At 40.4% G+C, this 22,898-nt stretch overlaps 1 protein-coding gene across 1 annotated transcript in view; it reads left to right on the top strand.

The window, feature by feature from the left end:
- Positions 1-1,041: 1,041 nt before the first annotated feature.
- Positions 1,042-22,898, top strand: part of LOC119823783 (cytosolic beta-glucosidase) — a 139,510-nt gene continuing 117,653 nt past the window's right edge. The window contains exon 1 of the mRNA XM_038343843.1: positions 1,042-1,159. Within this exon, the coding sequence (XP_038199771.1) occupies positions 1,102-1,159 (58 nt within the window). The 5' untranslated portion in view covers positions 1,042-1,101. The remainder of the gene's footprint in view (positions 1,160-22,898) is intronic.

The following is a 22,898-nucleotide window of genomic DNA, read 5'->3' as shown; positions in this document are numbered from 1 at the left end:
TTATACATTTTAACCCATTTGTGAGCCTGAATAATTGCAACACTGCCATCTAGTGCTCCACAACGAAAATGTTTAACCCCCGCCCCCAAAATTGGTTTATACAGATTGTTCCAGACTGGATTAAATAATTCCATCTGCATTGCTCATGTGTATGTCTCCAGTTATGTAATTTTAAATGTCTTAGGGGTTTTCTCATCTTCCGTGTACGTTTAAGTGCTTCTTTCTTTTAGGGTTAGGATCACCACTGGTCTATCCTTCCACTCTTTGTATTCCTGTCCTTGCGCAGGGAGCAGCTCACTTCAGAGCTGAGGAAACGGGACCGGTAACTTTTCTGTGCTCAACTCCTTTCTCCACAAGAATGTTTCAAAACTAAATTTTTAATTGTGGATTCTGTTGGCTTAAAGAAAAGTTGCAATGAGTTCAGAGAATCCCGAAGGACACCCCTTCTACCCTGTTTCCCTATTAGCAGCAACCTACTTCACTATGGTGTGCCCATCCAAGCTCAATCCAATGGCATAAATGTTCCATATTTAGACAAACAGTCTACAATTTCAGAAATAAAGGCCTGGGGAGCAGGGAGGCAGATCCAGGGGAAAAGACAGGACAGGCTGTGTAAGAGCTTAGGGCTTAGATTGCCATCACACCTCTCCATAATCATACCAGGAGCCAGAAAGTCATAAACCAATGCCTTCACCCTCCTCTTTCCCCAGCCACACACATGTACACACAAACAGACTCGGAGGAATTGCTTAGAGGAATGCTTTTGGAGAATTATATAACTTAGAAGCCATGCCCATGCAAAAGGGCAAACATTAACTTGGTCAGAACTTGGGCAATACAAGTCTGTTAAGAACAAGGGAGAGCTGGCACAAGAAAGCCTAATCCTTATCTTGGGCAGCAGGATTGGAGTCTTGTCACAGCTGTGGCCACTTGAGTGGGGCCCTCCTACTGCTGTTCTTACTTCCATTTGTGTCTGTGTCTGAGACTCTGGTCTGGGGTGAGAGGTCACCATTTTTTACAGCTGCTCAACTCCCCTGACTGGAGTCCGGACCTCCCTGTAAGCCCCTGTTAGTCGAGGGTGACAATTATATCGCTGCAGCCATGGCTTTTCCTGTGGGGTTCGGATGGGGAGCAGCCACTGCCGCTTATCAAGTAGAAGGTAGGAGAAGATGCTTCTCCCTTGTTGGGGCTGGAATGGATGCTTCTGGTGGGTTCTGTAATCCTGGGGAGGAGGGCGGAGTGTTGAATAGGCAAAAGCAGAAAAAAGATGCAAAGCACATTATAAATGAAACTCGTTTTTAGAAAGAAGAGGCTGCAGCCCCTCTTTCCTGCCTCAGATAGAAGGAGTGGTGGGTGAGGGATGAGGGTGGGATTTTGCTTCCTTGCACTCTGTCCCAGCGACCCAAGAAGTCAGTTTACCTCAGGTCAGCTGCTTTCCTGATTGACTTCCTGAACAAGTTTGCCAAGTGTTTAGAAAGGAAGGTTTTCTCCCACTGGCTAGAAGAGTGTTGAATTAATTCCTCCCAATAGCTCTTCGTTAGCTGGTAAACATGCTCTGCTCTGTTCCAAGTGAGGCAAAGCTAAGTATTACCTTGAACATGTCACCTCTTTCCTGGGTTTGGTCCTAATAGAGGAATAATGAACTATCAGGTATAAATGCTAGGTCCAGGTGTGCTTGGTGGCTTGGTGGCTCAGCACTAGTCTCCACCCCCACCAGATGAACACATGAAGCCATTATCCCCGCCCCTGCCACATACATGAACTGTTCATCTGTAAAAGAGAAAACAAGTATCCTCTTGTCTTACCAAAAAATGAATTCTTTTTCTTTCTTTCTTTCTTTCTTTCTTTCTTTCTTTCTTTCTTTCTTTCTTTCTTTCTTTCTCTCTCCCTCCTTCCCTCCCTCCCTCCCTCCCTCCCTCTCTCCTTCTCTCTCTCTTTCTTTCTGGTTAACTTCCGTCCTAACTTCTTCTTGTCTTCTTCTTCTTTCTTTCTTTCTTCTTTTCTTTCTTTTTGCTTTCTTCCTTCCTTCTTCCTTCCTTCTTTTTTTTCCAAGACAAGTGTGTCGCTGTGTAACAGCTTGTCGGTACTGGAACTCACTCTGTAGATCAGGCTGCCCTTGAACGTCACATAGATCGGCCTGCCTCTGCATCCTGAGTGCCTTGGGATTAAAAGCGTAATGAATAAAGGGGGGGAATTAATGAACAGCTACCAGCAAGTGAAAAGTGTTTATTTGGTCATAGAAGCATATGACGAAACCCTGGGTTAACCAAAGGGTAAATGCTTTCATATGGTTGCTTGTAACAAATGATGCCAAGCTGTGCTGCTCAAGCAACTAAAACTGGTTCTCTGACAGTTCCAGAGGCTAGTACTGGCCATTTGAAGATGTGATTAGCTGCACTGTACTGGAGTAGGATCTACTCTAACTGATCCACTGTAACTGATGTCCTCATACAAAGAAGTTTGGAAACTGAAAGAGACCCATAGGAATACCTTGTAATGCCAGGCAAGCATGCCCTTTAATCCCAGAATTTGGATTTCTGTGAGTTCAAAGCCAGCCTAGTCTACAGAGTACATTCCAGGATAACCAAGGCTGAAGTGAGAAATTCTGTCTCAACAAGCAAACAAACAGACAAACATCCACAAAACCCACAAAGAAAACAAATAAAATAACAAAAACAAAACTCATGTGGCAATAAATAGGGAAACGAGAGTGACACAGATATAAACTAAGACACCCCAAGAATCAGTGGCCACCGCCAGGGACTGAGAAGGGCTGAGAAAGGCTCATAGTTAAGGTCCCAGTGGCAGCAGGGCTCTGCTGACCCTTTGAATTTCAATTGCTCATTTGTGCAAAAGGGACAGAGATCAGATTTCTGTGATTTCTACTCACTGTCTGGGTCTTCCTTATAAAAAGCTAGTATTTAAATCGAAACAGACCAGTCAATGAAGTAATTTCTGATTGTGTAAAGGTTGGACTGCCTTGCCCATCGGTTGCCAGAGGAGTCGCATGGAAGACTGGAGACTACACAGGAGCTGCGGAACGAGTGTCATTTTACCTAAAGCTTAAAGGATGAGGAGGGAGCCTTTTGAATGGGGAGCATTTTCTAGGCAGAGTGACGGAGGACAGGCTCCTCTCTGCACCAACAAGGCTGCTTTTGGTCTCTAGTCTTTACTGCTATCTTCCAGATGTGTGAAGGAGAACTCTTACTGTGACTGCCGCATACAAGGCATCTCCATGGAGGATGAGAGCTAGGACTTAAGTGTCTCGAAAGAATGTCTGAGGATGCTCTGGCCAGTAGGGATTCCAGCGCACATCTTCCCTGAATGGTCTCTTTGCTACTAGATAAACTTTTACAAGGTCAGGTGGATTACAGAAAGACCCACACCTAGTTGAGGTATTATATGGAGTCAGAAGCTGCTAAGAAAGGGAGGCATCATTTTCTTTAGAGACAAGTCACCTGATAGGTTTCCCATGACCCAGTGGTCATCCCTGCACTCGTGTATATTTGACTGACACTGACTCAACTCAGTAGGAGCTGTATACGTATCTGATATATATATATATATATATATATTAGAAAAAAACATGAATTTAAGGGCAATATAGGCAGATAGCAAATAGGAGCAGCAAACATTACACTTTACTATGACTTTTTAAAAAAGAATTTTAAAAACACCTCTTTTTCATAAAAGAAAATACTCTTAGGTTGTAGTTCATTTACATCTAAGCTAGATTTCAATTCTCTTTGAATATAAAGATCCTGGGGTGAAATTTTGTTGATTTTAAGTCTGCCTTCCTCGTTAACCGCTTAGTTATGAAAGCTAACTTAAACTTGACCATGGGCACCATTGTAATGAACTTGTCTGGTCTCAGTATTGGCTTCAGAATTTCCAGTATCTATTTCCAGTATCTAGTATTAACTGCATGATTCCTTATGCCTTAACAATTATTTTATTTTATTTTATGTGTGTGAGTGTTTGGCCTGCATGATGTATGTGCACCAGCCACATGCATGCCTGGTGCCAGGAACGTAAGAGGAAGAGAACACTTGGATTCCCCGGAACTGAGATACAGATGATTGTGAGCCACCGTGTGAGTGCTGCGAACTGAAACCCCACCCTGTACTATTCTTGAATCATCAATGAATATTCTTTCAAGCTCCCCTATGCTCTCCTCTCCACGTTTTTGCTATTTTAACTGCAGTGAGGCTGCTTGATGTACTAAGGAACTGCCTTTGAGATTCCTGTGGAGATACGAGGTAATTGGGGAGAATATTGTGGTGGACATTAGGAAATGATGTAAGAAATTAAAATACTCTTTTTTTTTTTTTTATCAAGAATGTCTATGAGAAAACCTTATCAAACTCAAAAGAACTAAAAGTTTAGGCAATAAAGCTAGTCCACCTGGTCCGAGTGTTTGGTGCATGATGACAATTAAGACTCATAGTCAACACAAAAATGATCTTATTAAAAATGTTATCTGTTTTTGTAATTACTCTGACAATACAACTGTAGTCCACCTAAAGAACTAAAAGTACAGTCTGAGACTTGTTTTCCCAAGGACATCTTCTTTTTAAAACAGTTGTTATTTTATGCGTATGGATGCTTTACCTGATTATACGTCAGTATAGCGAATGTGTGCTTGGTGTCCATGGACGCTAAAAGAAGGCATCAGAGCCTATGGAACTGGAGTTACAGTTAGGAGCTGCCATGTGGGTGGTGGGAATTGAACCTAAGTCCTTGGGAAGAGAAGCCAGTGCTATTAACCATTGCCTTGAGGAGTATAGTTGGATTTAACTGAGTTACTTTATTTAGGTCTTTCCCCCTTAAATTCTGTCTAGTAAAAAGTTGTTCAGATAAGGCTAAAGATCTCAAAAGAACCCAAGTCTATAAAGCTCAAATTTGAAAGAGAACTCACTCATAACCCCACACCCTGCAAAATATCAATGGATTGGGTGGGTCCTTCAAAATAGTGCTTGGTGCTCCTGGACTTTCTGCATATGTAGGTCAGATCTCACCTCTGACAACAATGTGTTAAATTTCAGACAAACTGATTTTAGCTGGGTTTATTTGAGCAAGGAAATGATTTATGAATTGGCTTGTTCCCCGAACTAGTCAAGATTCAAAAACTTAGAATAACAAGGGCAGACTAAATACTAGTTTTTCAATTTCCTATACTATACACTATGAAACTAGCCAGGCTCACTCTATAGGTGTTTTCTGGGTGAGCATATGATCTGTCCAGTCCTCAGCCTGTTACCTTTGTTCAAGCACTGGTGTGAGCAGTCAGTATTTAAAGACAGAAAAAAGAAGCACTAAGCAGAAGGAGCCTAGCAACAATTCCACATTTGCCTAATTTGGCCGTCTGAGTAGTTAGCAGCTTGTGACTGGCTAAGTTCTTGGCTACTATGATTGTCTAAGACTCAGGTAGTTGTCACAAGTACACACTCCTTAGTTAGTTTTCATCTATGTATATATTAAGTAAGGTTATAATTCACTATGTAAAGGAACAGTTTAAGACAAAATTAACATTACAAAACAACTGCATAGGAAGTGTTCTGTGCTAAGATGTCTTCTAGATGTAATATTCATATTTAGAGGCACCGCATAAGGATTGCTGAAGATGACCCACTATAGAACTCTATAGATAACCTGGCATAAACACACAATGGGTTTTATAAGTGTACAGTGAGTTTCAATCACCAACATCCAGTTCCACTGAGGACCCGAGGCTACCTTAGCCAGTCTATCCTACCCTTCTGTCTGTCTGGAGGCAGTCTTTCCCATGCTCTTCTGCGCTGAATATGTTAAGGTTTGTAGCTCCTAACTGGTTATTGTATGTTAACTCTCTATCAACAGCTTCTAGGCTGGGGACCTTGCCCAATGTGCTCTGTCCGGTCCTCATCCTGTTACCTCTATCCAGTCACTGAATGGCTTTTCTGTGCTTTCTTGTTTCTGCTTTAGAAGTGCTGGGTATGAATTTTGCTTTAAACACTTCTTAGCACAACAAGAGCAGACAGAATACTGATTTCTCCATTTCCTTAATTGTAGAACATGAAACTAGCTAGGTTCACTCTATAGATGTTTAGGTCAGCATATGTAATTGGAGCACACAAGAATGCCTAGTGCATGGTGCTCATTAACGCTAACACAGATACTTACCTTAGCACCAATGCTATCACACCCCAGTCTGTACTGGTGCACAGAGCTCCGTCATCTGCCTTATGTAGTGGGAATGCCCATATCTGCTTTGACTACAAGTTACACACTACCCACTCCTTCCATGCTCTCTGCTATTTCTTTGAGCAGCTGCTGTGTATAAGAGAGTGTGCTTGGCCTTCCCTTCTACCACTGTTTCAATTACAGATGCAGGAAGTACACATCTTGGATCAACACGGTTTGAGTGTAATAGCTGAGGTCAGCTGGTCTCTTTTTCACATGGAAAATCATTGAATTTTTGTTATATTTCAGCATAGGGGACCCTTGAAAGTCACACCACTGAGCAAAAAGGAGGCCTGACTGACAGTGGTAATCGTAAGAACAATTTAGCAATTCAGTGATTTTGTTCTGAATCATCACCACGTATCTATTTTTCACCAATTTTAAAGCATGACTGTCTAAGTAAGTGTATTTGTCTTTGCTCCTCTGGGATCTCTGAGGGATTATTGCACTCAAAACTGAGATATTGCGGCTCTTTCGTTTGGAACAGAGGGCAGTGTCAGAATCTTTGCAAGTGGGGCCAGCCTCGAAGCACAGGGCCTGGCCTCGTCGTCACCCTTCTCCGTATAGCCATGACTTGCTTATGTATTTCACCAGAACCATGGCCTTCCTCCTGTGCCTCTTAGTCCTTCTGCCTCTCTTCCGGCCACTTCACTGTTTACGGTTCTAAAGAAGAGTTTAATGTTTATTATATAATGGTTTGCTGCACAGTGCCTTGGGCCTTTTGGAGGAAGGCACAACATAAATTTCATAAATAAATAATAAATAAGTGGTATAAGCAGGAGGAAAATTATGCATTTTAGGTGAGTTGTAAAGAACATTGCACGACCTATAAAATGTATTTGTTGGAGTAAAGAGACAGGAAAGAAAATGCAGACAATCATTTTACATACAGAAGTGAGGCTTGCCATCATTTTTAAGCACAGAAAACTCACCAAGATATTTAACCCTTCGTAAGGCTGACTGTACGCTTTTGGGCTTAGATGGCAGGTAAGGAACCAAACTAGGAGGCAGTTCAGTGAGGTTGTGTTCATTTCTTCTATATGCCCTAGAGGAACTATGAACATGACATTACAACCTGATTCTATGACTCTTAGAAGCTTGTAACTCTGGGCGATTTTGGAGAAGGCTCTTAAGGTGTGAGTGTGTTCTGTAAAACCCCACAAGTCCTTGCAGAGTCCAAACTACATCATTAAGGCTCCCTAAAGGGGCTGGGGTTTGTGGCTCTGAAGGAGGCAAAGGACTCTGCTTTATGAGGGTCATTATGAGCCTTCTATGCTGCACTGGTACCTGTGTTGTGTTTACTTTTGATTTAACTGTGACTTTGGCTTCATGGTTGCAGAAACTGGCATTCATCTTTGACTATTTCTTGCTCGAGTTTGTCAAAGATGGAATTCTACAGGCAAGAGATTTGAAGTTATGTTTACATTTAAAGAGCAGGAGAATGAACAGGGCAGGTATATGAGTCGGATTTAGGTCACGTTTATGACCATTCTATACCGACTGTTTCTTTTCCCCTCCTTTTAAAAACTCAGCGAGTCCACACACGAGACACATTTCATTTACCTGCTGTAAATGCCAGCACAAACTCTGCTTCCTGTTTGCTTTTTCTGCTCATGCAAATCCGACTATTTGTCATGTTTCCCATTTTCTACTAATTTGGATTACAGATCATGTGTGGTATTAGGAAAGTGGCCACCCCTGTGTTATTTTTTTTTCTGGAACAATCCGTGCTAGATAGATCTTCATTCTGGTCACCTAGGAAAGAAAAAGGGAAACAAAATTCCAGTGTTTGCCTCTTGTTGCATCAGGAAAATGAAGAAAAGAAGAATTTTCATGTGAACGCTACCATAGTTTAACTAATAAATGTTGTTTCTGTCAGATCATCTTTTACTTTTCTGTTGCTGTAACAAAATACCTGACAGGAACACTTTAATTTGTGAGTTTTATTTCAGATCATGGTTTCAGAGAGATGTCAGTCCACCATGGTGGAGAAAGCATAGTTACAGCAGTTAAGGTGGAGTTAACATGGCACTTGACTAGGAAGCAGACAGAGTGCTCAACGGGAACCAGGGGCATGTATTACCCTCAAAGACGGGCACCTAGTGATGTGCATAGATCAGTCCCACTTCCTAAATATACCACAGTCAAAAAACCCCCCAATAATAACAACAACAACAACCACAACAAAACTACAAAAAAAAAAAAACCCAAACAACAAGAAAACACCAGTAGCTGGGGCCTGAGAGTTCAAGCATGAGCTGGGGTAGTGTGTTTCAGATTTACACTATGACATATTCTTCATTTCATTCTTCTGGTCTTAAATTTGAGATCCACATAAATCTCAAATTACTCAAATTCTTTTGTTCATACCACAATATTGACAATGGAAAAAAGTGGAAGCTTGGCAAGAATGACTATGTTCAAATGTGTATCAGCGGCTGTCCACTCACCAACTGCGTGCCAGATGCAAACAGCAGGTGTAGACCAGGAGACATAGTTGGCAGGGAGGGGAAGCTACTGGGTCTGTGCTTATGATGGCGGTTGCCTTTCAGCCTTGGGATAAAATGACTGCAGCCTCGGGTGCCCATTAGGCCTTACTTATTGACGATGCAGCATTAAGTCATGAGCACACCAGGCTCTACGGACAGACTATACAGCACTGAATTCTAGCTTCCAAGAGCCACAGGTGTCTCTGCTGCAAAACTGCTCATCTGGTGTAATACGATGCTTATTTTTCTCCCTTCCCCTTTGCTTATCTAATTGTAGGAACATCGACGACTCTTGACAGTTTATAATTCTTCTCTGGGTTACTTTCCTCAACCTTTTCATTCAAATACATGTCCTTTAACTACATTAGGAATTTAGCTGCATTCACTCTACATTCCCAGCCCCTCTATTAAATATTTAGTTTTAACAATCAGTTTTATAATTTTTAGGAACAGATTACTCAGTTGCCTTCATTTTTTTAAAAAAAATAAAGTCATGCTTTGTTTCCTGAACTCTATTATTCTTATAACTCTTTAATATTGCTAGTGCAAAAATTAAATTCTCAATCTAGCAGCCATGCTTTTGGGTATTTATTCTAATATTTGAAATAAGTTTGTTGGAGAGAAAACTTCACTCTCATGTTCATTGCAAGGTTTTCCATCAGCCCAGTGTAGCGTCAACCTGTACTCACCAATAGATGAATAGTCAGGAAAACATAGTGTGGGCACACAATAAAGCATCATGCAGCCTTACAAAGGACAAGAAAAAAACAAAATAAAACACAAGCCATTTTTGTCAGCAGTGGTAAAAATGGACAACAGCACACTCAATTAAGAAAAAAAACAGGTAATGAAAGAGAATGCCGCGTGTTCTCACACCCTGTGGGATCAACCAAACCATTGGGAGGGGAGGGGATGGCTGCAGAGGGTTAAGAGAAAGGGGACTGAGACTATAATGGTGAAAAACTCAAGACTTAGGCAGGATTAGAGGATTAGCACAGGCTGACGTATAGTGTGGCAAAGGGAGCTGAAGGCTGAGAGCTGCACATTTAAAATTGCCAAAAACCTACATTTCAAAGCTCTGTGGTGAAAATTTTAAGTATGTGAGGGAATACTTAGCTGGTTCATCCATGAAATAGTCATAGATCACAGCATCAGTTTATAGTCCACAAATATATGGAATTATAGCCGGTTAATTTGCAAAAGATGAAGCAGAAAAAAAAAGATTTTAAAAAGAAGATAAAAAGAGAAAAGAGAAGAAAAAGAAAAACCCCTAAGAAACAGTTTAAGGAAAACAAAACAAAAATCTTTTTTTTTTGTTGTTGTTAATTTATCATTTTTTGAGACTTTTTTTAAGACGGAGTTTTGCTGTGTAGTGCGGGCTAGTTTGAAATCTTGTGCCTCGAACTCATTGTCCTTCTGGCTTAGGCTCCTAAATGCTGGAATTATAGGTGTGGACCATAGTATAATACCTTCCTATTCTTTATTTTGGTTCTCTCATGTTGGTTGTTTTCATCCAGTGCCTGAAGATCTTAAAATATTTATGAATAAACTAATATGCTGATTAATAGTAGCAACATATTTAGAATTTCTTTAAGCTAGATTGGTATCAATCAGAACAGGGATGCCTGCAAAGGAACAGAGTTCTGCTTGTTAGCTGAGGAGTTGACAGTCAATCCTCAGAATGGACAATGTGTGTGTAGGGGCTAGCCAATATTTAAATCTTAGAGATCATCAAATGTGAAGGCTTTAAAAGTCTGTGTTTATCTTTGTGATGCTTTCTCTCTGTCTCTCTCTCTCTCTCTCTCTGTCTCTCTGTCTCTGTCTCTCTCTTTCTCTCCCTGTCTTTGTCTGTCTGTCTATCTCTTCCTCTCTGTTCTCTCTCCACTGCCCCATTATGCCTGGTGGAATCCTTCTTAAGATCTGTCATTTTCATGAAGCATCTCTTAGGACATGAACAATGGGTAGAGGTAGCACTGTCTTGTTGATAGAGGAGGTGAACCCAGCAGGCCATCGGAGGCACAGATGATTCTTGGAGTAATTACCAGGATGGGAGGCCACTGTGCTGTCCCCTGTGACGACTGCCTCCAGGGTTGTCAAGCAGAAGTTCTTCAATCTTCTCCAGTTTTCTCCAGAGTCCATGAATCCTTTGTCTTAGTTTCTCTGATTAATTGGTCCTATTTTATTTCCATTTTCCAGAAGTGCTTGAGTAAATGTGATGTTCTATTGGGACCTTTTTAATGCAAGCTCAGTTGTGGATCTTATTTACTGTCATTTCGATAGAGTGTGAGAGGGAAAAGCATTAAATATGTATGTTCCACTCTGTTTTGAACTTGAAATCTTTATTAACATAAATAAAGACCTTAATATAATATTCATTTATGTATAAGTCTCTATTAACATGCATTAACATATGAGAACACTTCTTAAGCAATGAGGTATTATTTAAAATTAATGAATTGAATGAGTTGCCATTATCAGTCTCCTCTCAGCACTAAGGCAACCAAGTTCTGGAAATGTCCGAGGCCTATGCTATGGGGGTGAAGATTAGTGCTGCAGAATGTCTCCCTATCCTCTCTACTACATTTGTAGGTAGATACTCTAATTCTCAGTGTGAGGAGTTCATTGATGGGCTCCCTGCCTTATAAAAGAAATCCAGCCGGGCGGTGGTGGCGCACGCCTTTAATCCCAGCACTCGGGAGGCAGAGGCAGACAGATCTCTGTGAGTTCGAGACCAGCCTGGTCTACAAGAGCTAGTTCCAGGACAGGCTCCAAAGCTACAGAGAAACCCTGTCTCGAAAAACCAAAAGTAAGAAATCCAGACTCCTGGCTTTTTATTTTTCTGTCCACTGTGAGCACAACCTGAAGATGCTACCCTTGATCCGGGAGGATGTCCTCCCTCCTATCTGATCAAGCTGGCACCCAGGCTGCAGACTTTTAAGCCGCTCAGATTCTGGTGTCCTATAACAGCCATCTGAGCAAACTAAGAAAATGAGAAAATACAGAATTAATAGAATGTCAGACAGTCTAACAGTAGGAAGTGAAACACTTAGATAATGTGGTGAAGCTGCTTGGGGAGTGATGGTCAGATAGTATGTCTGAGAGAGGCCACAGATCTGCATGTTTGCTTCTGGGATCAGTTACTCAGCCAAACATTTGTTGTCATCATCTTTTACTTCTATTTCTGAGCACACAGAATTTTCTTTTTTTCCAACATAGTATTTTTATTGATTATTTGGGAGTTCCGCATAATGCATCTTGGCTGCATTCACTTCCCAGTTTTCCCAGGTCTGCTGTTCAACCCTTATGACCTCAAAGAAAAGAATGAAAAATAAAATAAAATAAAATAAAATAAAAAAATCTTCCTGGTCTTAGTGACTTTCTAAGTAGTGCCAAAAAGTAACCATTGTCATCACTACTGGCTACGTGGTATTTATTGCTAAAGCCCCATTTTTCTTCTTGTACATCCTTTTATATTGACGGATCTGAATTGAATGCTTGCTTATCATGTATGTTTCTGGGAAAATTTTTGTTCTAAGAATAGTTTAATAGTAGAGCCTGTAAAACCTACAGAAAACTCAGGTGCATATTGGTCAGGCAAGAATCTTAAAATTTGGCATGTATATTTTCAGTCGTTCCCTACCCATTTACAGAAGCATTAGGCACACACAGTTTTGTTTTTATGCCAGGATAGCAATGGTCTGAAAATGGGTTTAACGTTATTAAGATATTTACAAATATCTTCACAACACAGAACATTTTTTCCTGGATAAGATACAGCATTTTTTGCATTCTTACTTTTTCCATGCCCTTATTTCATTGTTTATCTCTTTATAGTTGTGCCGACGATGTTACACAGAAAGCTAAATGAGAGTCAACGTTTTTAACCTTGAGAAACAGGAAACAAATCGTGGTATCACAGTAATTTATTTGAAGTATGGGTTTTACATATTGGCCCACCTTTGTTCATGAATTCTTTCGTCAGGAGTAAATCCTTCAGTGAAGACTGGGTATTTGCTCATTTGAATGGATGCATGTCAACACTGAGCTGAAGAAAGAAAGTCTCAGTTCTGTTATCCCTTCCTGGGCTTCCCCATCTCACAGGCTTGCTGTCCAGCTAAGTTCATGGACGCAAAAGATAAAGTGACTCTTCGACATTTACTAGAGCATCTGTTGATCCCAGAGTGAGCGGCAAGGAGCTCATGCAAAAATCTTTCCTCTTATGCCCACATTAATGTAGTCAACCTTTGTTTCCGGCTCATGTAAACCTCTTTATTATACCTCCTTTCTTCATTACTTCTGTTTTCTCATTAGCTCTAGAATATGTAATGTCTCTTTAGCCTTCTTTCTTTCCATGCTCCTCTGACGTCTTGTGCGTATTACTTCCATCGCTTCCCTACAATTCTACCATCTTATTTTTAAGGGGAATCACAGCTCTGAATATGGGGTACATATTTCATTTGCATCCTACCTCAACCACTTACCAGTTGTGGGATCTTGGGTAATATCTAAACTTTGTAAGCCCCCCTTTCCTTGTTTGTAAAATGGGCATGGTAAGAATGCCAATCTCAGTTAATGTAAATAATAAACATGTTCACTAGTGTCAGATATTGAGGACAGTGATAGTCTCCCCATGCTCTATATATTTTAATAAGCATTAAAAAAAAACCTTGATGTGTTTTTACTTCTGTCGGATCTGAACTTACATGGCAGAAATAATTTATAATCTATTCTCAGATGACTCCCCGACTGTTCCCTCTCTGTTTATTTTCTATTGGCACCTATTCTTTAACCAAAATGAAGCATGTGTATTTTTTAAAATGTCATGACCTTCATGCCTCTGAACCTTTGCACATGCTGTTCTCTCTTTGCTTGAATGCACATCTCACCTTGGCGCGAATAAAAAGATACAGAGGACAAAGGTCCGGGAGTTCTCATTTTCAAGCCTTGGATTTTCTGCTCTGTCACACAGCAGTTTTCTGGTTTGCCCTCTGGGTTACTATTCCAAGTCTGTCACTGGGAACATAGTTATGATAGTGGGCAGCGTGGTTCTTGTGCTAAGTAAACCCTCGAGAGTAGTAGTTTTAACTACATGCCATAAATTGATTCCTTTAAAAAAAATGCTACACTTGATTTATTTATGTCTGTGTGTGTATTTGCATGCCTTGGAAGTTGGAGGACAATGTGTGAGAGATAGTTCTCTTCTTCTATCGTTTAAGCACCAGGCGTGGAACTTGCGTCATCAGACTTGGTGGCAGGTGCCTTTTTCTCACTGAACCCTCTTGTCATTCCATAATAATTTATTTTTATACTACTTAGGGCACCATGCCTTTTAATCTGGGGGTGTTTGAGAATAACTCCAACAAGAACTACTGTCATTCTGGGTGATCATATGTACATTATCACTGTGTGCTTGCATTTTGGATGGGTTGCTTCTGTTGGTGGCAGCTGGGACCTGATGTTTTTCTTTCATTACACCTTGTAGTCTTCTTCCTTGGGGTGCCTGAAGCTGCCTCAGCAAACTGTCTTGGTGTTGCATCTTTCTCAAGGTGTCTGCTCTTCCCTTCATTAATGTAGGTCATCAGAATTTGATTGTAAAGCATGGCTGGGCCAAATGCAAGGGCTTTTCAAATTGTCTGCTGTTTTCGATTATCCAGGCCACTGATCCCCCTTCCTTAGCATGGATACTTGAGAGTGGACCAGGCTGAAGAATTTTAAGCAGAACTGATTGACAAAATAAATGAGATTTAGAAACCCTTTACATTAACTATTATAAAGGTATTTTTTAAATTTAAAATAACGTATATTTCAAAACTATAAATATATTTGTTTTTAAATTGCTTCAAGACAGAAAAATATATTCTACGATGCAGGCACTTGCAGAATACTAATTATGAAATACATTTAAAGAAGTTATGAGAAGAATTGGAAATAAAGACAAGAGGTCAGGCAGCTTCAGATTCAATGTCAAACCTTATAACCAAGCCTACGTTTCATATTGGTAAGAGCTGACATATGAGACACTTCAAATGCGAAAATCTCTCTCAGTAGTACAGGCTGCTATTGTTTACCCCTAATGAGCAATGGTCATTTAGAGAAGGTCATTTTTGGAGTGCGTATTTAAGAATAAAACGATTACCTCTTGTGCTCATCTTCATATTTTCCCCATGCACCACTGAATGCAAGTAGAAATGTATCTTCATGTCACTAGGCTGGGAATTTAGGGGACAATTCCTCAAAGGAACAATGTTGTAAATGGGAGTCAGTGTCACAAAATCCCCTTCAGGTGCATAATGAGATAAATAGATTTCCGAGGTTGGCTTGGGAATTAGGAGCATAATGTAAGAGGCAATGATGAGTTTCTGGGCAGGTGACACATAAACAAGGCTTATGAAACATTACCCGTTTTACATTGGGATTTGCCAAGCTAAAGCTTAAAGTTTCCCATAGCACCTATGAATAATCATTTAAATATAGGCTTTGAGACTTGGGGAAAAAGTGCATTATTTACTCTAAAGACAAAAATCTTTCTTGGAGTTATTGCAGTCCGTCATGCAGATGCATAACTGGGGAACTTAGAAAATGCAACATTTTCTCTTGATAGCCCATTGCTTTATATATCTCATAAATTATTATCCAGGCCTCGGCAGCAGTCCCAGTTTAGGGGCACACGCTAGTGAGGATGGAACAGAGTGTGTGGCACTACTGATTTTCCACGGGGTGAAATTAAGCTCAAGGAAGGATTTTGCTTTTTGCCTCCGGTGTAGTTGTGAAGAGGATGTGGGAGGAGTAAATGATGAGAAATATACTTACATTCTTTTGTTGGACTCCTGCTTAGGACTTGGCAAATGTTGGTCCAAAGAAATTCCTGTTACCCAGCTGGATTGCTGAATGGAGAACTGAGAAACCCTTAACGCAGACATTACACATCTGAGGCCCAATGTCTTCGGAGGATGCTCTCACTAGTCTTTCCCAGGACTCAAATAAAATCCAGATGCAGCCACACTAAAGCCATGACATGGCTGGCTTGTTGTTGAATACTCACTTTTCTCTTGTTCAGAGAGAAAAGATATAAAATGATACGGAAGATGTTTGTCTTCACATTGAATAAGATACCTGGTTTCCTTGGTAAGGGATGAATAGTTAATTAAATTATGGCTACTTATTCAAATTGCTGATGTAAAGTTATTAGTTTGTGCCAATTAATCATATTCTATAGTGGTTATATCTTGGTTATAGACAGGTAAATAAAAAGGTCTTTTGAATAAAATCTAAGTGGAGGAGACAGGCACACAAATATACTATGAGATGACAGTGTTTAATAATAAACATACTATTGGGGCAAAGATCAGAGGAGTGTCAATGCAAGAGTATACTGTGTGAGAGATTGTTTGTGGTATCTAAAATGCATTTGAAGGAGCCAGACTTTTAGTTTAGTTTTCAGGGAATGACACCATGAGGTGAGAGTCAGCAAATGAAACATTTTTGATGCAAGATATGAAAGCTTGAATCCTTGAACTGCATTTGGGGAAAGATACAGTCATGCCCTTAGAAGTAGGCCAATGGTTTTGAATTTACGTAATTTAGAACTTATGTGAATCACTCGGAGTTCTAGACATTTGGAGTCCCTTATAAGACCATGTAAGGAGAATATTTGCAAAGAACATCTGGGAATGTGCATGCTTTGAGAAGTATCCTCGATGACGGTTTTCACTTAGCTAACCAGGAGTAAATGCACTAAAGCAGTAGGCTTGGGGGTTGAATGACTGATAAATCTGTTACAGGTTCCATTGGCTTTGACATTTCCTTAGAGTCTTAGTTAGGGTTTCTATTGCTGTGAAGAGACACCATGGCCATGGCAACTCGTATAAAGGAAACATTTATTTGGGGTGGCTGCTGACAGTTCAGAACTTTAGTTCATTATCATCATGATGGGGCATAGTGGTGCACAGGAAGACATTGTATTGGAGAAGGAACTGAGAATTCTACATCTTGCTCCAAAGGCATCAGAAAGTGAACTGAGACATTGGGTGTGGCTTGAGCATAGATGAGACCTCAAAGCCTGCTTCCACAGTGATATGCTTCCACAGTGATACGCTTCCCCCAACAATGCCATACCTACTCCAGCAAAGCCACAGCCTCTAATAGTGCCACTCTCTATAAACTTATGGTGAAAATTACATTCAAACTACCACACTTGGGATATTCAGGAAGTATCTAAGAAGGAGCTGAAGATTCATATTTTCTTTTCAGGTTAGAGTTGCACCTAGTCATTGCACGAAGCAGATGACTGAAGCCATAATTCAGAGAGAATGCCTGCAGTGAGATTGTGAAACTAAGTGAAAGGAGAAAGGTTGGGAGGTCTGCATTAAGCGATGTAGAAGAGTTAGAAAAACTTAGACCACATGGAAAAACACTTTAAAAGAACCTTAGAATGTTTAGGGAGAGCACTAAAAATATTTTAGCCCAATGACTAATATGTTTTAAGGCAGCAGCAAGAGTTTTCAAGACTTACCTCAGACTTCTCATAGACGAGTGACCCAGATGGTACTTCTTTGGCTTACGGGGGAGATGGGGAGTATTTGGGCCCATTCATTCAGGGTTATCTTCCTCATTTCTTCTTCCTCACATGGTAACAGTCCTAATTTCTAGTAAGCATGGATTTTAAAACTACAGACATACTATTCTTGTTTTATAGAGTCTCGACAGGTTCGAGATTGCACAAGTCATTAGCAACAGGAAAAAATGAGTCGATGTGCTATCTTGCTCAAGTACTAGGCAGTGGAAAGCAATGCGGTCTTCCAGCACAGGCCGATGGCACAGACGCATGAGCTCAAGGACAAAGACACCTTCTCAGCTGTTAATATTCAAGAAAGGAGTTGCAGAGGTGGTGTATTTTGAGAAATTTAGACAACATGTAGGAGCTGAGATTCTTGCCTATTTAAAACTCAGCTGAAGTTGGCATAGGTTGGAGAAAGTTCTAAAGTGGATCTTTCTAATATCTTCAAAATGAAAACACTTGGTATATGTTAAAAAACAGTTAGTATCACACTCCAATCTAAATTCCCATGGTGGTGGAAGTTAGAGTAGGCCAGTCTAATAAGTACAAAGAATATTACTAACTTTCCTTTCCCGAAAGGGGACACTTTCATACAATGTACTTTGGTACAGCAATTTGCTTATGGGATGATGCCAGGGTAAGGTTGTCTCTGCAAAATATACACAGTCCTCTTGTTCGGGTGCATATTTATCTAAAAAGAGGCTTTTAAAGTCACAAATGGAACACTCCTTTATACCGCCAATTGCCATATAGTACAAATGATCTGTAGTTACTACAGCTGGTGTCCAACATGAACAAACCCCAGAAAATTCTGTACTCAGGAAGTCATTTGAAGGCACTGGCAGAAATCTTGCAAGACTGAAAACTGACCCAGTGATTTCTGGGACTTCAGGGACCATCAGTTGACTTATGATTCAAAGGAATCCCAAATTATTTTAAGTACCACTGTTGCCATCCTGCTGCCTTGTTCTTGGATCAGCATGCTGCTAAATGTTCCAAGTCAGGGTTCATTCTTAAAAAGATACTTATGGTATGTACATCATTTACAGTGCATTTTGTGATACCAAGTCTTTCGTTTAGAAAAATTCCCATTGGCTTGTTATTAAGTGGTCTTTTTAATAGTGTCAATAAATCTTAAAATTGGAGGCTTGGTATTAGAATTCTGGATGCTTTAATGGTCCAAGTTATTTAGTTACTTGACCTTGGATCACTTTATTGCCCTTTGTTTGTTTTAATAGTTAACAACCAGTTTTCAGTCAACCACAGAGTTAATGTGTTGGCTCTTGACATGCATGGCATAAATCTGAAAAGCACTTTATTAGGATAACTTATCAAACATATTCTAACAAATAGATCAGTCCTATTCAACAAAACAAAAAAAGTGGGCAGTTGCAAATTTTGGGGGTATTCAAATAAAAATTCATTTTCTTTTAGTTATAGCTGGCCCAATTGTGTATACCAGGCTTGCCTCAACCTCACAGAGCTTTTCCTATTTTAGCAGCTCGACTGATGGGATTAAAGGTGTGCACCACCATCATGCTAGTTCATTTAATTTCTTACAAAAGGTTTGACGTCATACATTTATGACTTTGAGGTAACTATAACTATATAATAAGGCTCTAGAAAGAGGATATATGATGACCATACTGAAAACTCTTAATATAAACAGATGGAGTGGGAGCTGGGGAGATGCCTCAGTGGATAACGTGGGCACGAGGCTATGAGTTTATATCACACATTAAAAAAAAAAAGAGTGTTACAAGTTTATGTTCTGGGGGCTCACTGGCCAGCCAGTACAGTTGGAATGGTGAGTTCCAGACTTAGTGAGAAACCTTATATTACAATATCAGGTGGATAAGCAATTCAGGATGACAGTTGACATCTGCCTTCTCATGAACATACTAAGGCTTACATAGAAGTGTATGTACACCACACACACACACACACACACACACACACACACACACACACACACACACACACACAAACACAGAGGTACAGAGGTACAAAGGAGAGAAATTCAATATGCATGCAGTTTGAAAAATGAGGCAATGTAATGATTACTGGCACCACTACTTGTATTTCTACAGGCATAGGAAAGCTAAAAGCCAAAATTGCCTTTCACACTCAGAAGCAATATAGTCTTACGGTTTTTTCTTTTACATGTGACCATCAATTGAATCACACAAATCTTTGAGTGTTTATTAAAAAGGTAATAAAATAGCTCAGGCAAATTTTTAGTACAAGGACTAGAATTTTCTTTAAAAAGGCCTCGATATCTATTAATCCTTTTAATTTTATCATCACCATAGCCAGCATCACCATCTTCATTACTATTGTAATCTTGATCTTTCCTTTATCACTATCGTTTCCATCTCCATTATTACCATCCTCAAAATCATTATTACCACTATCACTACGACCGTCACTGTCGCTATCACCGTTGTGACATCTCACCATTCATCGTCTTCCTCCCCCTCCCACTCCTCCTCCTCCTCTTCCTCCTCCTCCTCCTCATCATCATCACTGGCACCATCAGCACCATCTCTAATGCCGTCATCGTCATCCCCAGATCCATGTTCATATTGCTGTCACTGTGATCACTAGCCCCTAGCCTCATCATCATCATTGCCACCATTACCATCACCACCCTCTCTCTCACCAGCATTCCTGTTGTCACTATCATTATGACCATTTAAACAGCAGCATCATTCACATGAGTGGAATGTTAGTTCGGGTCCTCTGAGAAGAGGTTACCAAGGTGATATTAAATAAGCATTTTTTCATCATTTTAAAATTTATTTTAAATTTAAATTTATTTTATATAACATCCAGTTTTCTCTCCCTTCTCCCCTCCTGCTGCCTCCCCAGACCTCCACTCTACTGCCCCCATCCACTCTTCCTCTGTCTCCAATTAGATGTTGTAAGGCCTTCTATGGGAATCAGTAAATGATGGCACATCAAGCTGAGGCAGGACCAAGCTCCTCCCCACTGCACCAAGACTGAGCAAGGCATCCCTCCATAGGGAATAGGTCCAAAAGAGCCAGCTCATGCATCAAGAACAGATCCTGGGCCCACTGCTACAGGCCCCACAATAAAACAAACTCTCTGATGCAGAGGGCCTATCTTGGTCCTGTGCTGGCTCCCTAGCTGTCCATCTAGACTCCATGAGCTCCCACAAGCTCAGGTCAGCTCTCTCTGTGGGTTTCCTATCAAAATCTTGACTGCCCCCTTGCTCAAACAATCCCTCCACCCTCTCTTTCACTGGAATCCTGGAGCTCGGCCCAGTGCTTGGCTGTGGATCTCTGCATCTGCTTCCATCAGGTACTAGATGAAGGCTCTATGATGACAACTTGGGCAGGTACCAATCTGATTGCAGGGAAAGGCCTGTTCAGACACCCTCTCCACTATTGCTAGAAGTCTTATCTGGGGTCATCCTTGTGGGTTTCTGGGAGCCTCCCTGGCACCAAGTTTCTTCTAACCCCACAATGACCCAGTCTGTCAAGATATCTCACCCATCACTCTCCTGCTCCACCCCTCCCACAACTTGACATGCCTGATCCCTTAGGTCCCCATCTCCCCATCACCTCCTCTCTAGTCCCCATCCCCAGCTTACCTAGTACATCCCATCTATTTTCTCTTCCCAGGGAGATCCATACACCTCTCTTAGGGTCCTCCTTGTTAACTAGCTTCTCTGGGCCTCAGGATTGTAGCCTGGTTATAATTTGCTAATATGAATGAAAACATACCGTGTTTGTCTTTCTGGGTCTAGGTTACCTCACTCAGGATGGCTCTTTCTAGTTCCATCTATTTGTCTGCAAATTTTATTGTTTTTTTTTCTGCTGAGTAATATTCCATTGTGTTGATATACCACATCTTCTTTATCCATTCTTTGGTTGAGGGACATCTAGGTTATTTCCAGGCTCTGGCTATTATGAATAATGTTACCATGAACATAGTTGAACAACTGTTCTTGGGGTATGATGGAGCATCCTTTAGGCATATGCCCAAGAGTGGTATGCTGCGCCTTCAGGTAGAGTGATTCCCAATTTCTGAGAAACTTCCATAACCCTGATTTCCAAAGTGGCTGTAGATGTCTGAAATCATACCAGCAGCAGGAATAATTTTATTAGAGAGCAGTGAAAGCAAATGGGAACAGATACAAGAGAAACTGGCATGCATACCTTACATATGGAGAGAGAGGAGAAAGAACACTAGCTTGAGTGTCTCATTCAGACTACAATGCTATTAAAAAGAAAATCCCTCAGGTCTCTGGGGGCGCATTGTCATCTTAAGTGACCTGTTGGAAGAGTCTCCCAGTAACAGCTCTGCCTTAGTGGACCATCTGAAACCAGTATTGGCTAAGACCAACCCGCAGATATGTGGACTCAGTGTAAATACTGTGATTTTTCATAGGCTCAACACTGGTTTATTGGTCAGTGTTGAGCCCAGAGTTCTGTGAAGTGTGTGTGTACTTATATATGTCACAGAGAGGATTATGGAATTTCAAAAGAACTTCCCATTTTTGATACTTTATTGATTTTCTTTTTATATCTAACTAACATTACTTAAAATTTTGAGGAAGAGATAAAGATATGAAAAGATATTTCCTCTGCTTGGGTACCACAAACTGTTGGGGAGTCTCTGAGTCTCACTGGTACTTGTCCAGCTTTTAGCTTTGCTTGGATGTTCTCACATGGTTGTGCTATTGCTTCAAGCGGACCTTTCCATGAAAAGTTTTATTTCTCTGCTCTAACTTTAATTTCTATTTAGAAACCCGATTTGATTAGAATGTGAAAGTTTAAGCGTTTGTAACAGGATTCAATTAAAATAGGTCATTCTTGGGGCTCTGAAAATGGTAACTGGCCCTGGGCAAATTGGAGTGAAAGGTATAAAATCCAATTGTATGCATCACAACATTTAACATCTCTAAAGAAGACACTTTGCCTAATAGATTCAATTTGGAAATATTTAGTGTAGGTCATCAATTAAGTGCCTAAGAATGTGTGCGTGTGTTTGTTTCTCTGTTTGGTTGTAACGAGGATCGGGGCACCTGGGCTTTGATTGACAAAATAAACAATTTGAGGTGGGACCTTGAAGAAAGTCAGTTTCTGTGACTTTATCGGTAGGTTAAAGAGGAGACTGCAATTCTGGTGAATAATGTACTTAGCGATGTTTGCATAAAAGATGCTTTGTCACTGTAAAGTATTATTGAATATTTATGGTCTAGCAGACTGAGCCAAATGGCCAGAGGGGAAAAACAGTCAGATTTATGTAAACCTTTTTCAGTGTTCCTGGTTCTTCAGGATGGGTGCTTTCTCTATATGAGCAAATAAATAAATGGTATAAACATTATTTTAAATCCTGAAGGAACAGCAATATCATCTGGGGTGTTATCCAGTGCACCTGACCTATGCCATTGAAATGAAATGTCCTCCTTTGGATAATGATTTCAATCTCATAAATATTTTTAAAGCCCGAGGCAGTGATGGTAAGTGATGTTTTCTTAGAGTTTTGTGTCTACAAAAAAACGTAAATGATATCTTTATCTAAAACCTACAAGAAATGACTGTCTCTCATCCCCAGGCTTGATCTGAGTACTCTCAGGCTGAGACCGCAGGTGATATACA

The sequence above is a fragment of the Arvicola amphibius genome, chromosome 1 (genome assembly GCF_903992535.2).
Source record: "Arvicola amphibius chromosome 1, mArvAmp1.2, whole genome shotgun sequence".
NCBI lineage: Eukaryota > Metazoa > Chordata > Mammalia > Rodentia > Cricetidae > Arvicola > Arvicola amphibius.
The sequence above is the reverse complement of the archived record's forward strand: the minus strand, read 5'-3'. Positions and strand labels throughout refer to the sequence as shown.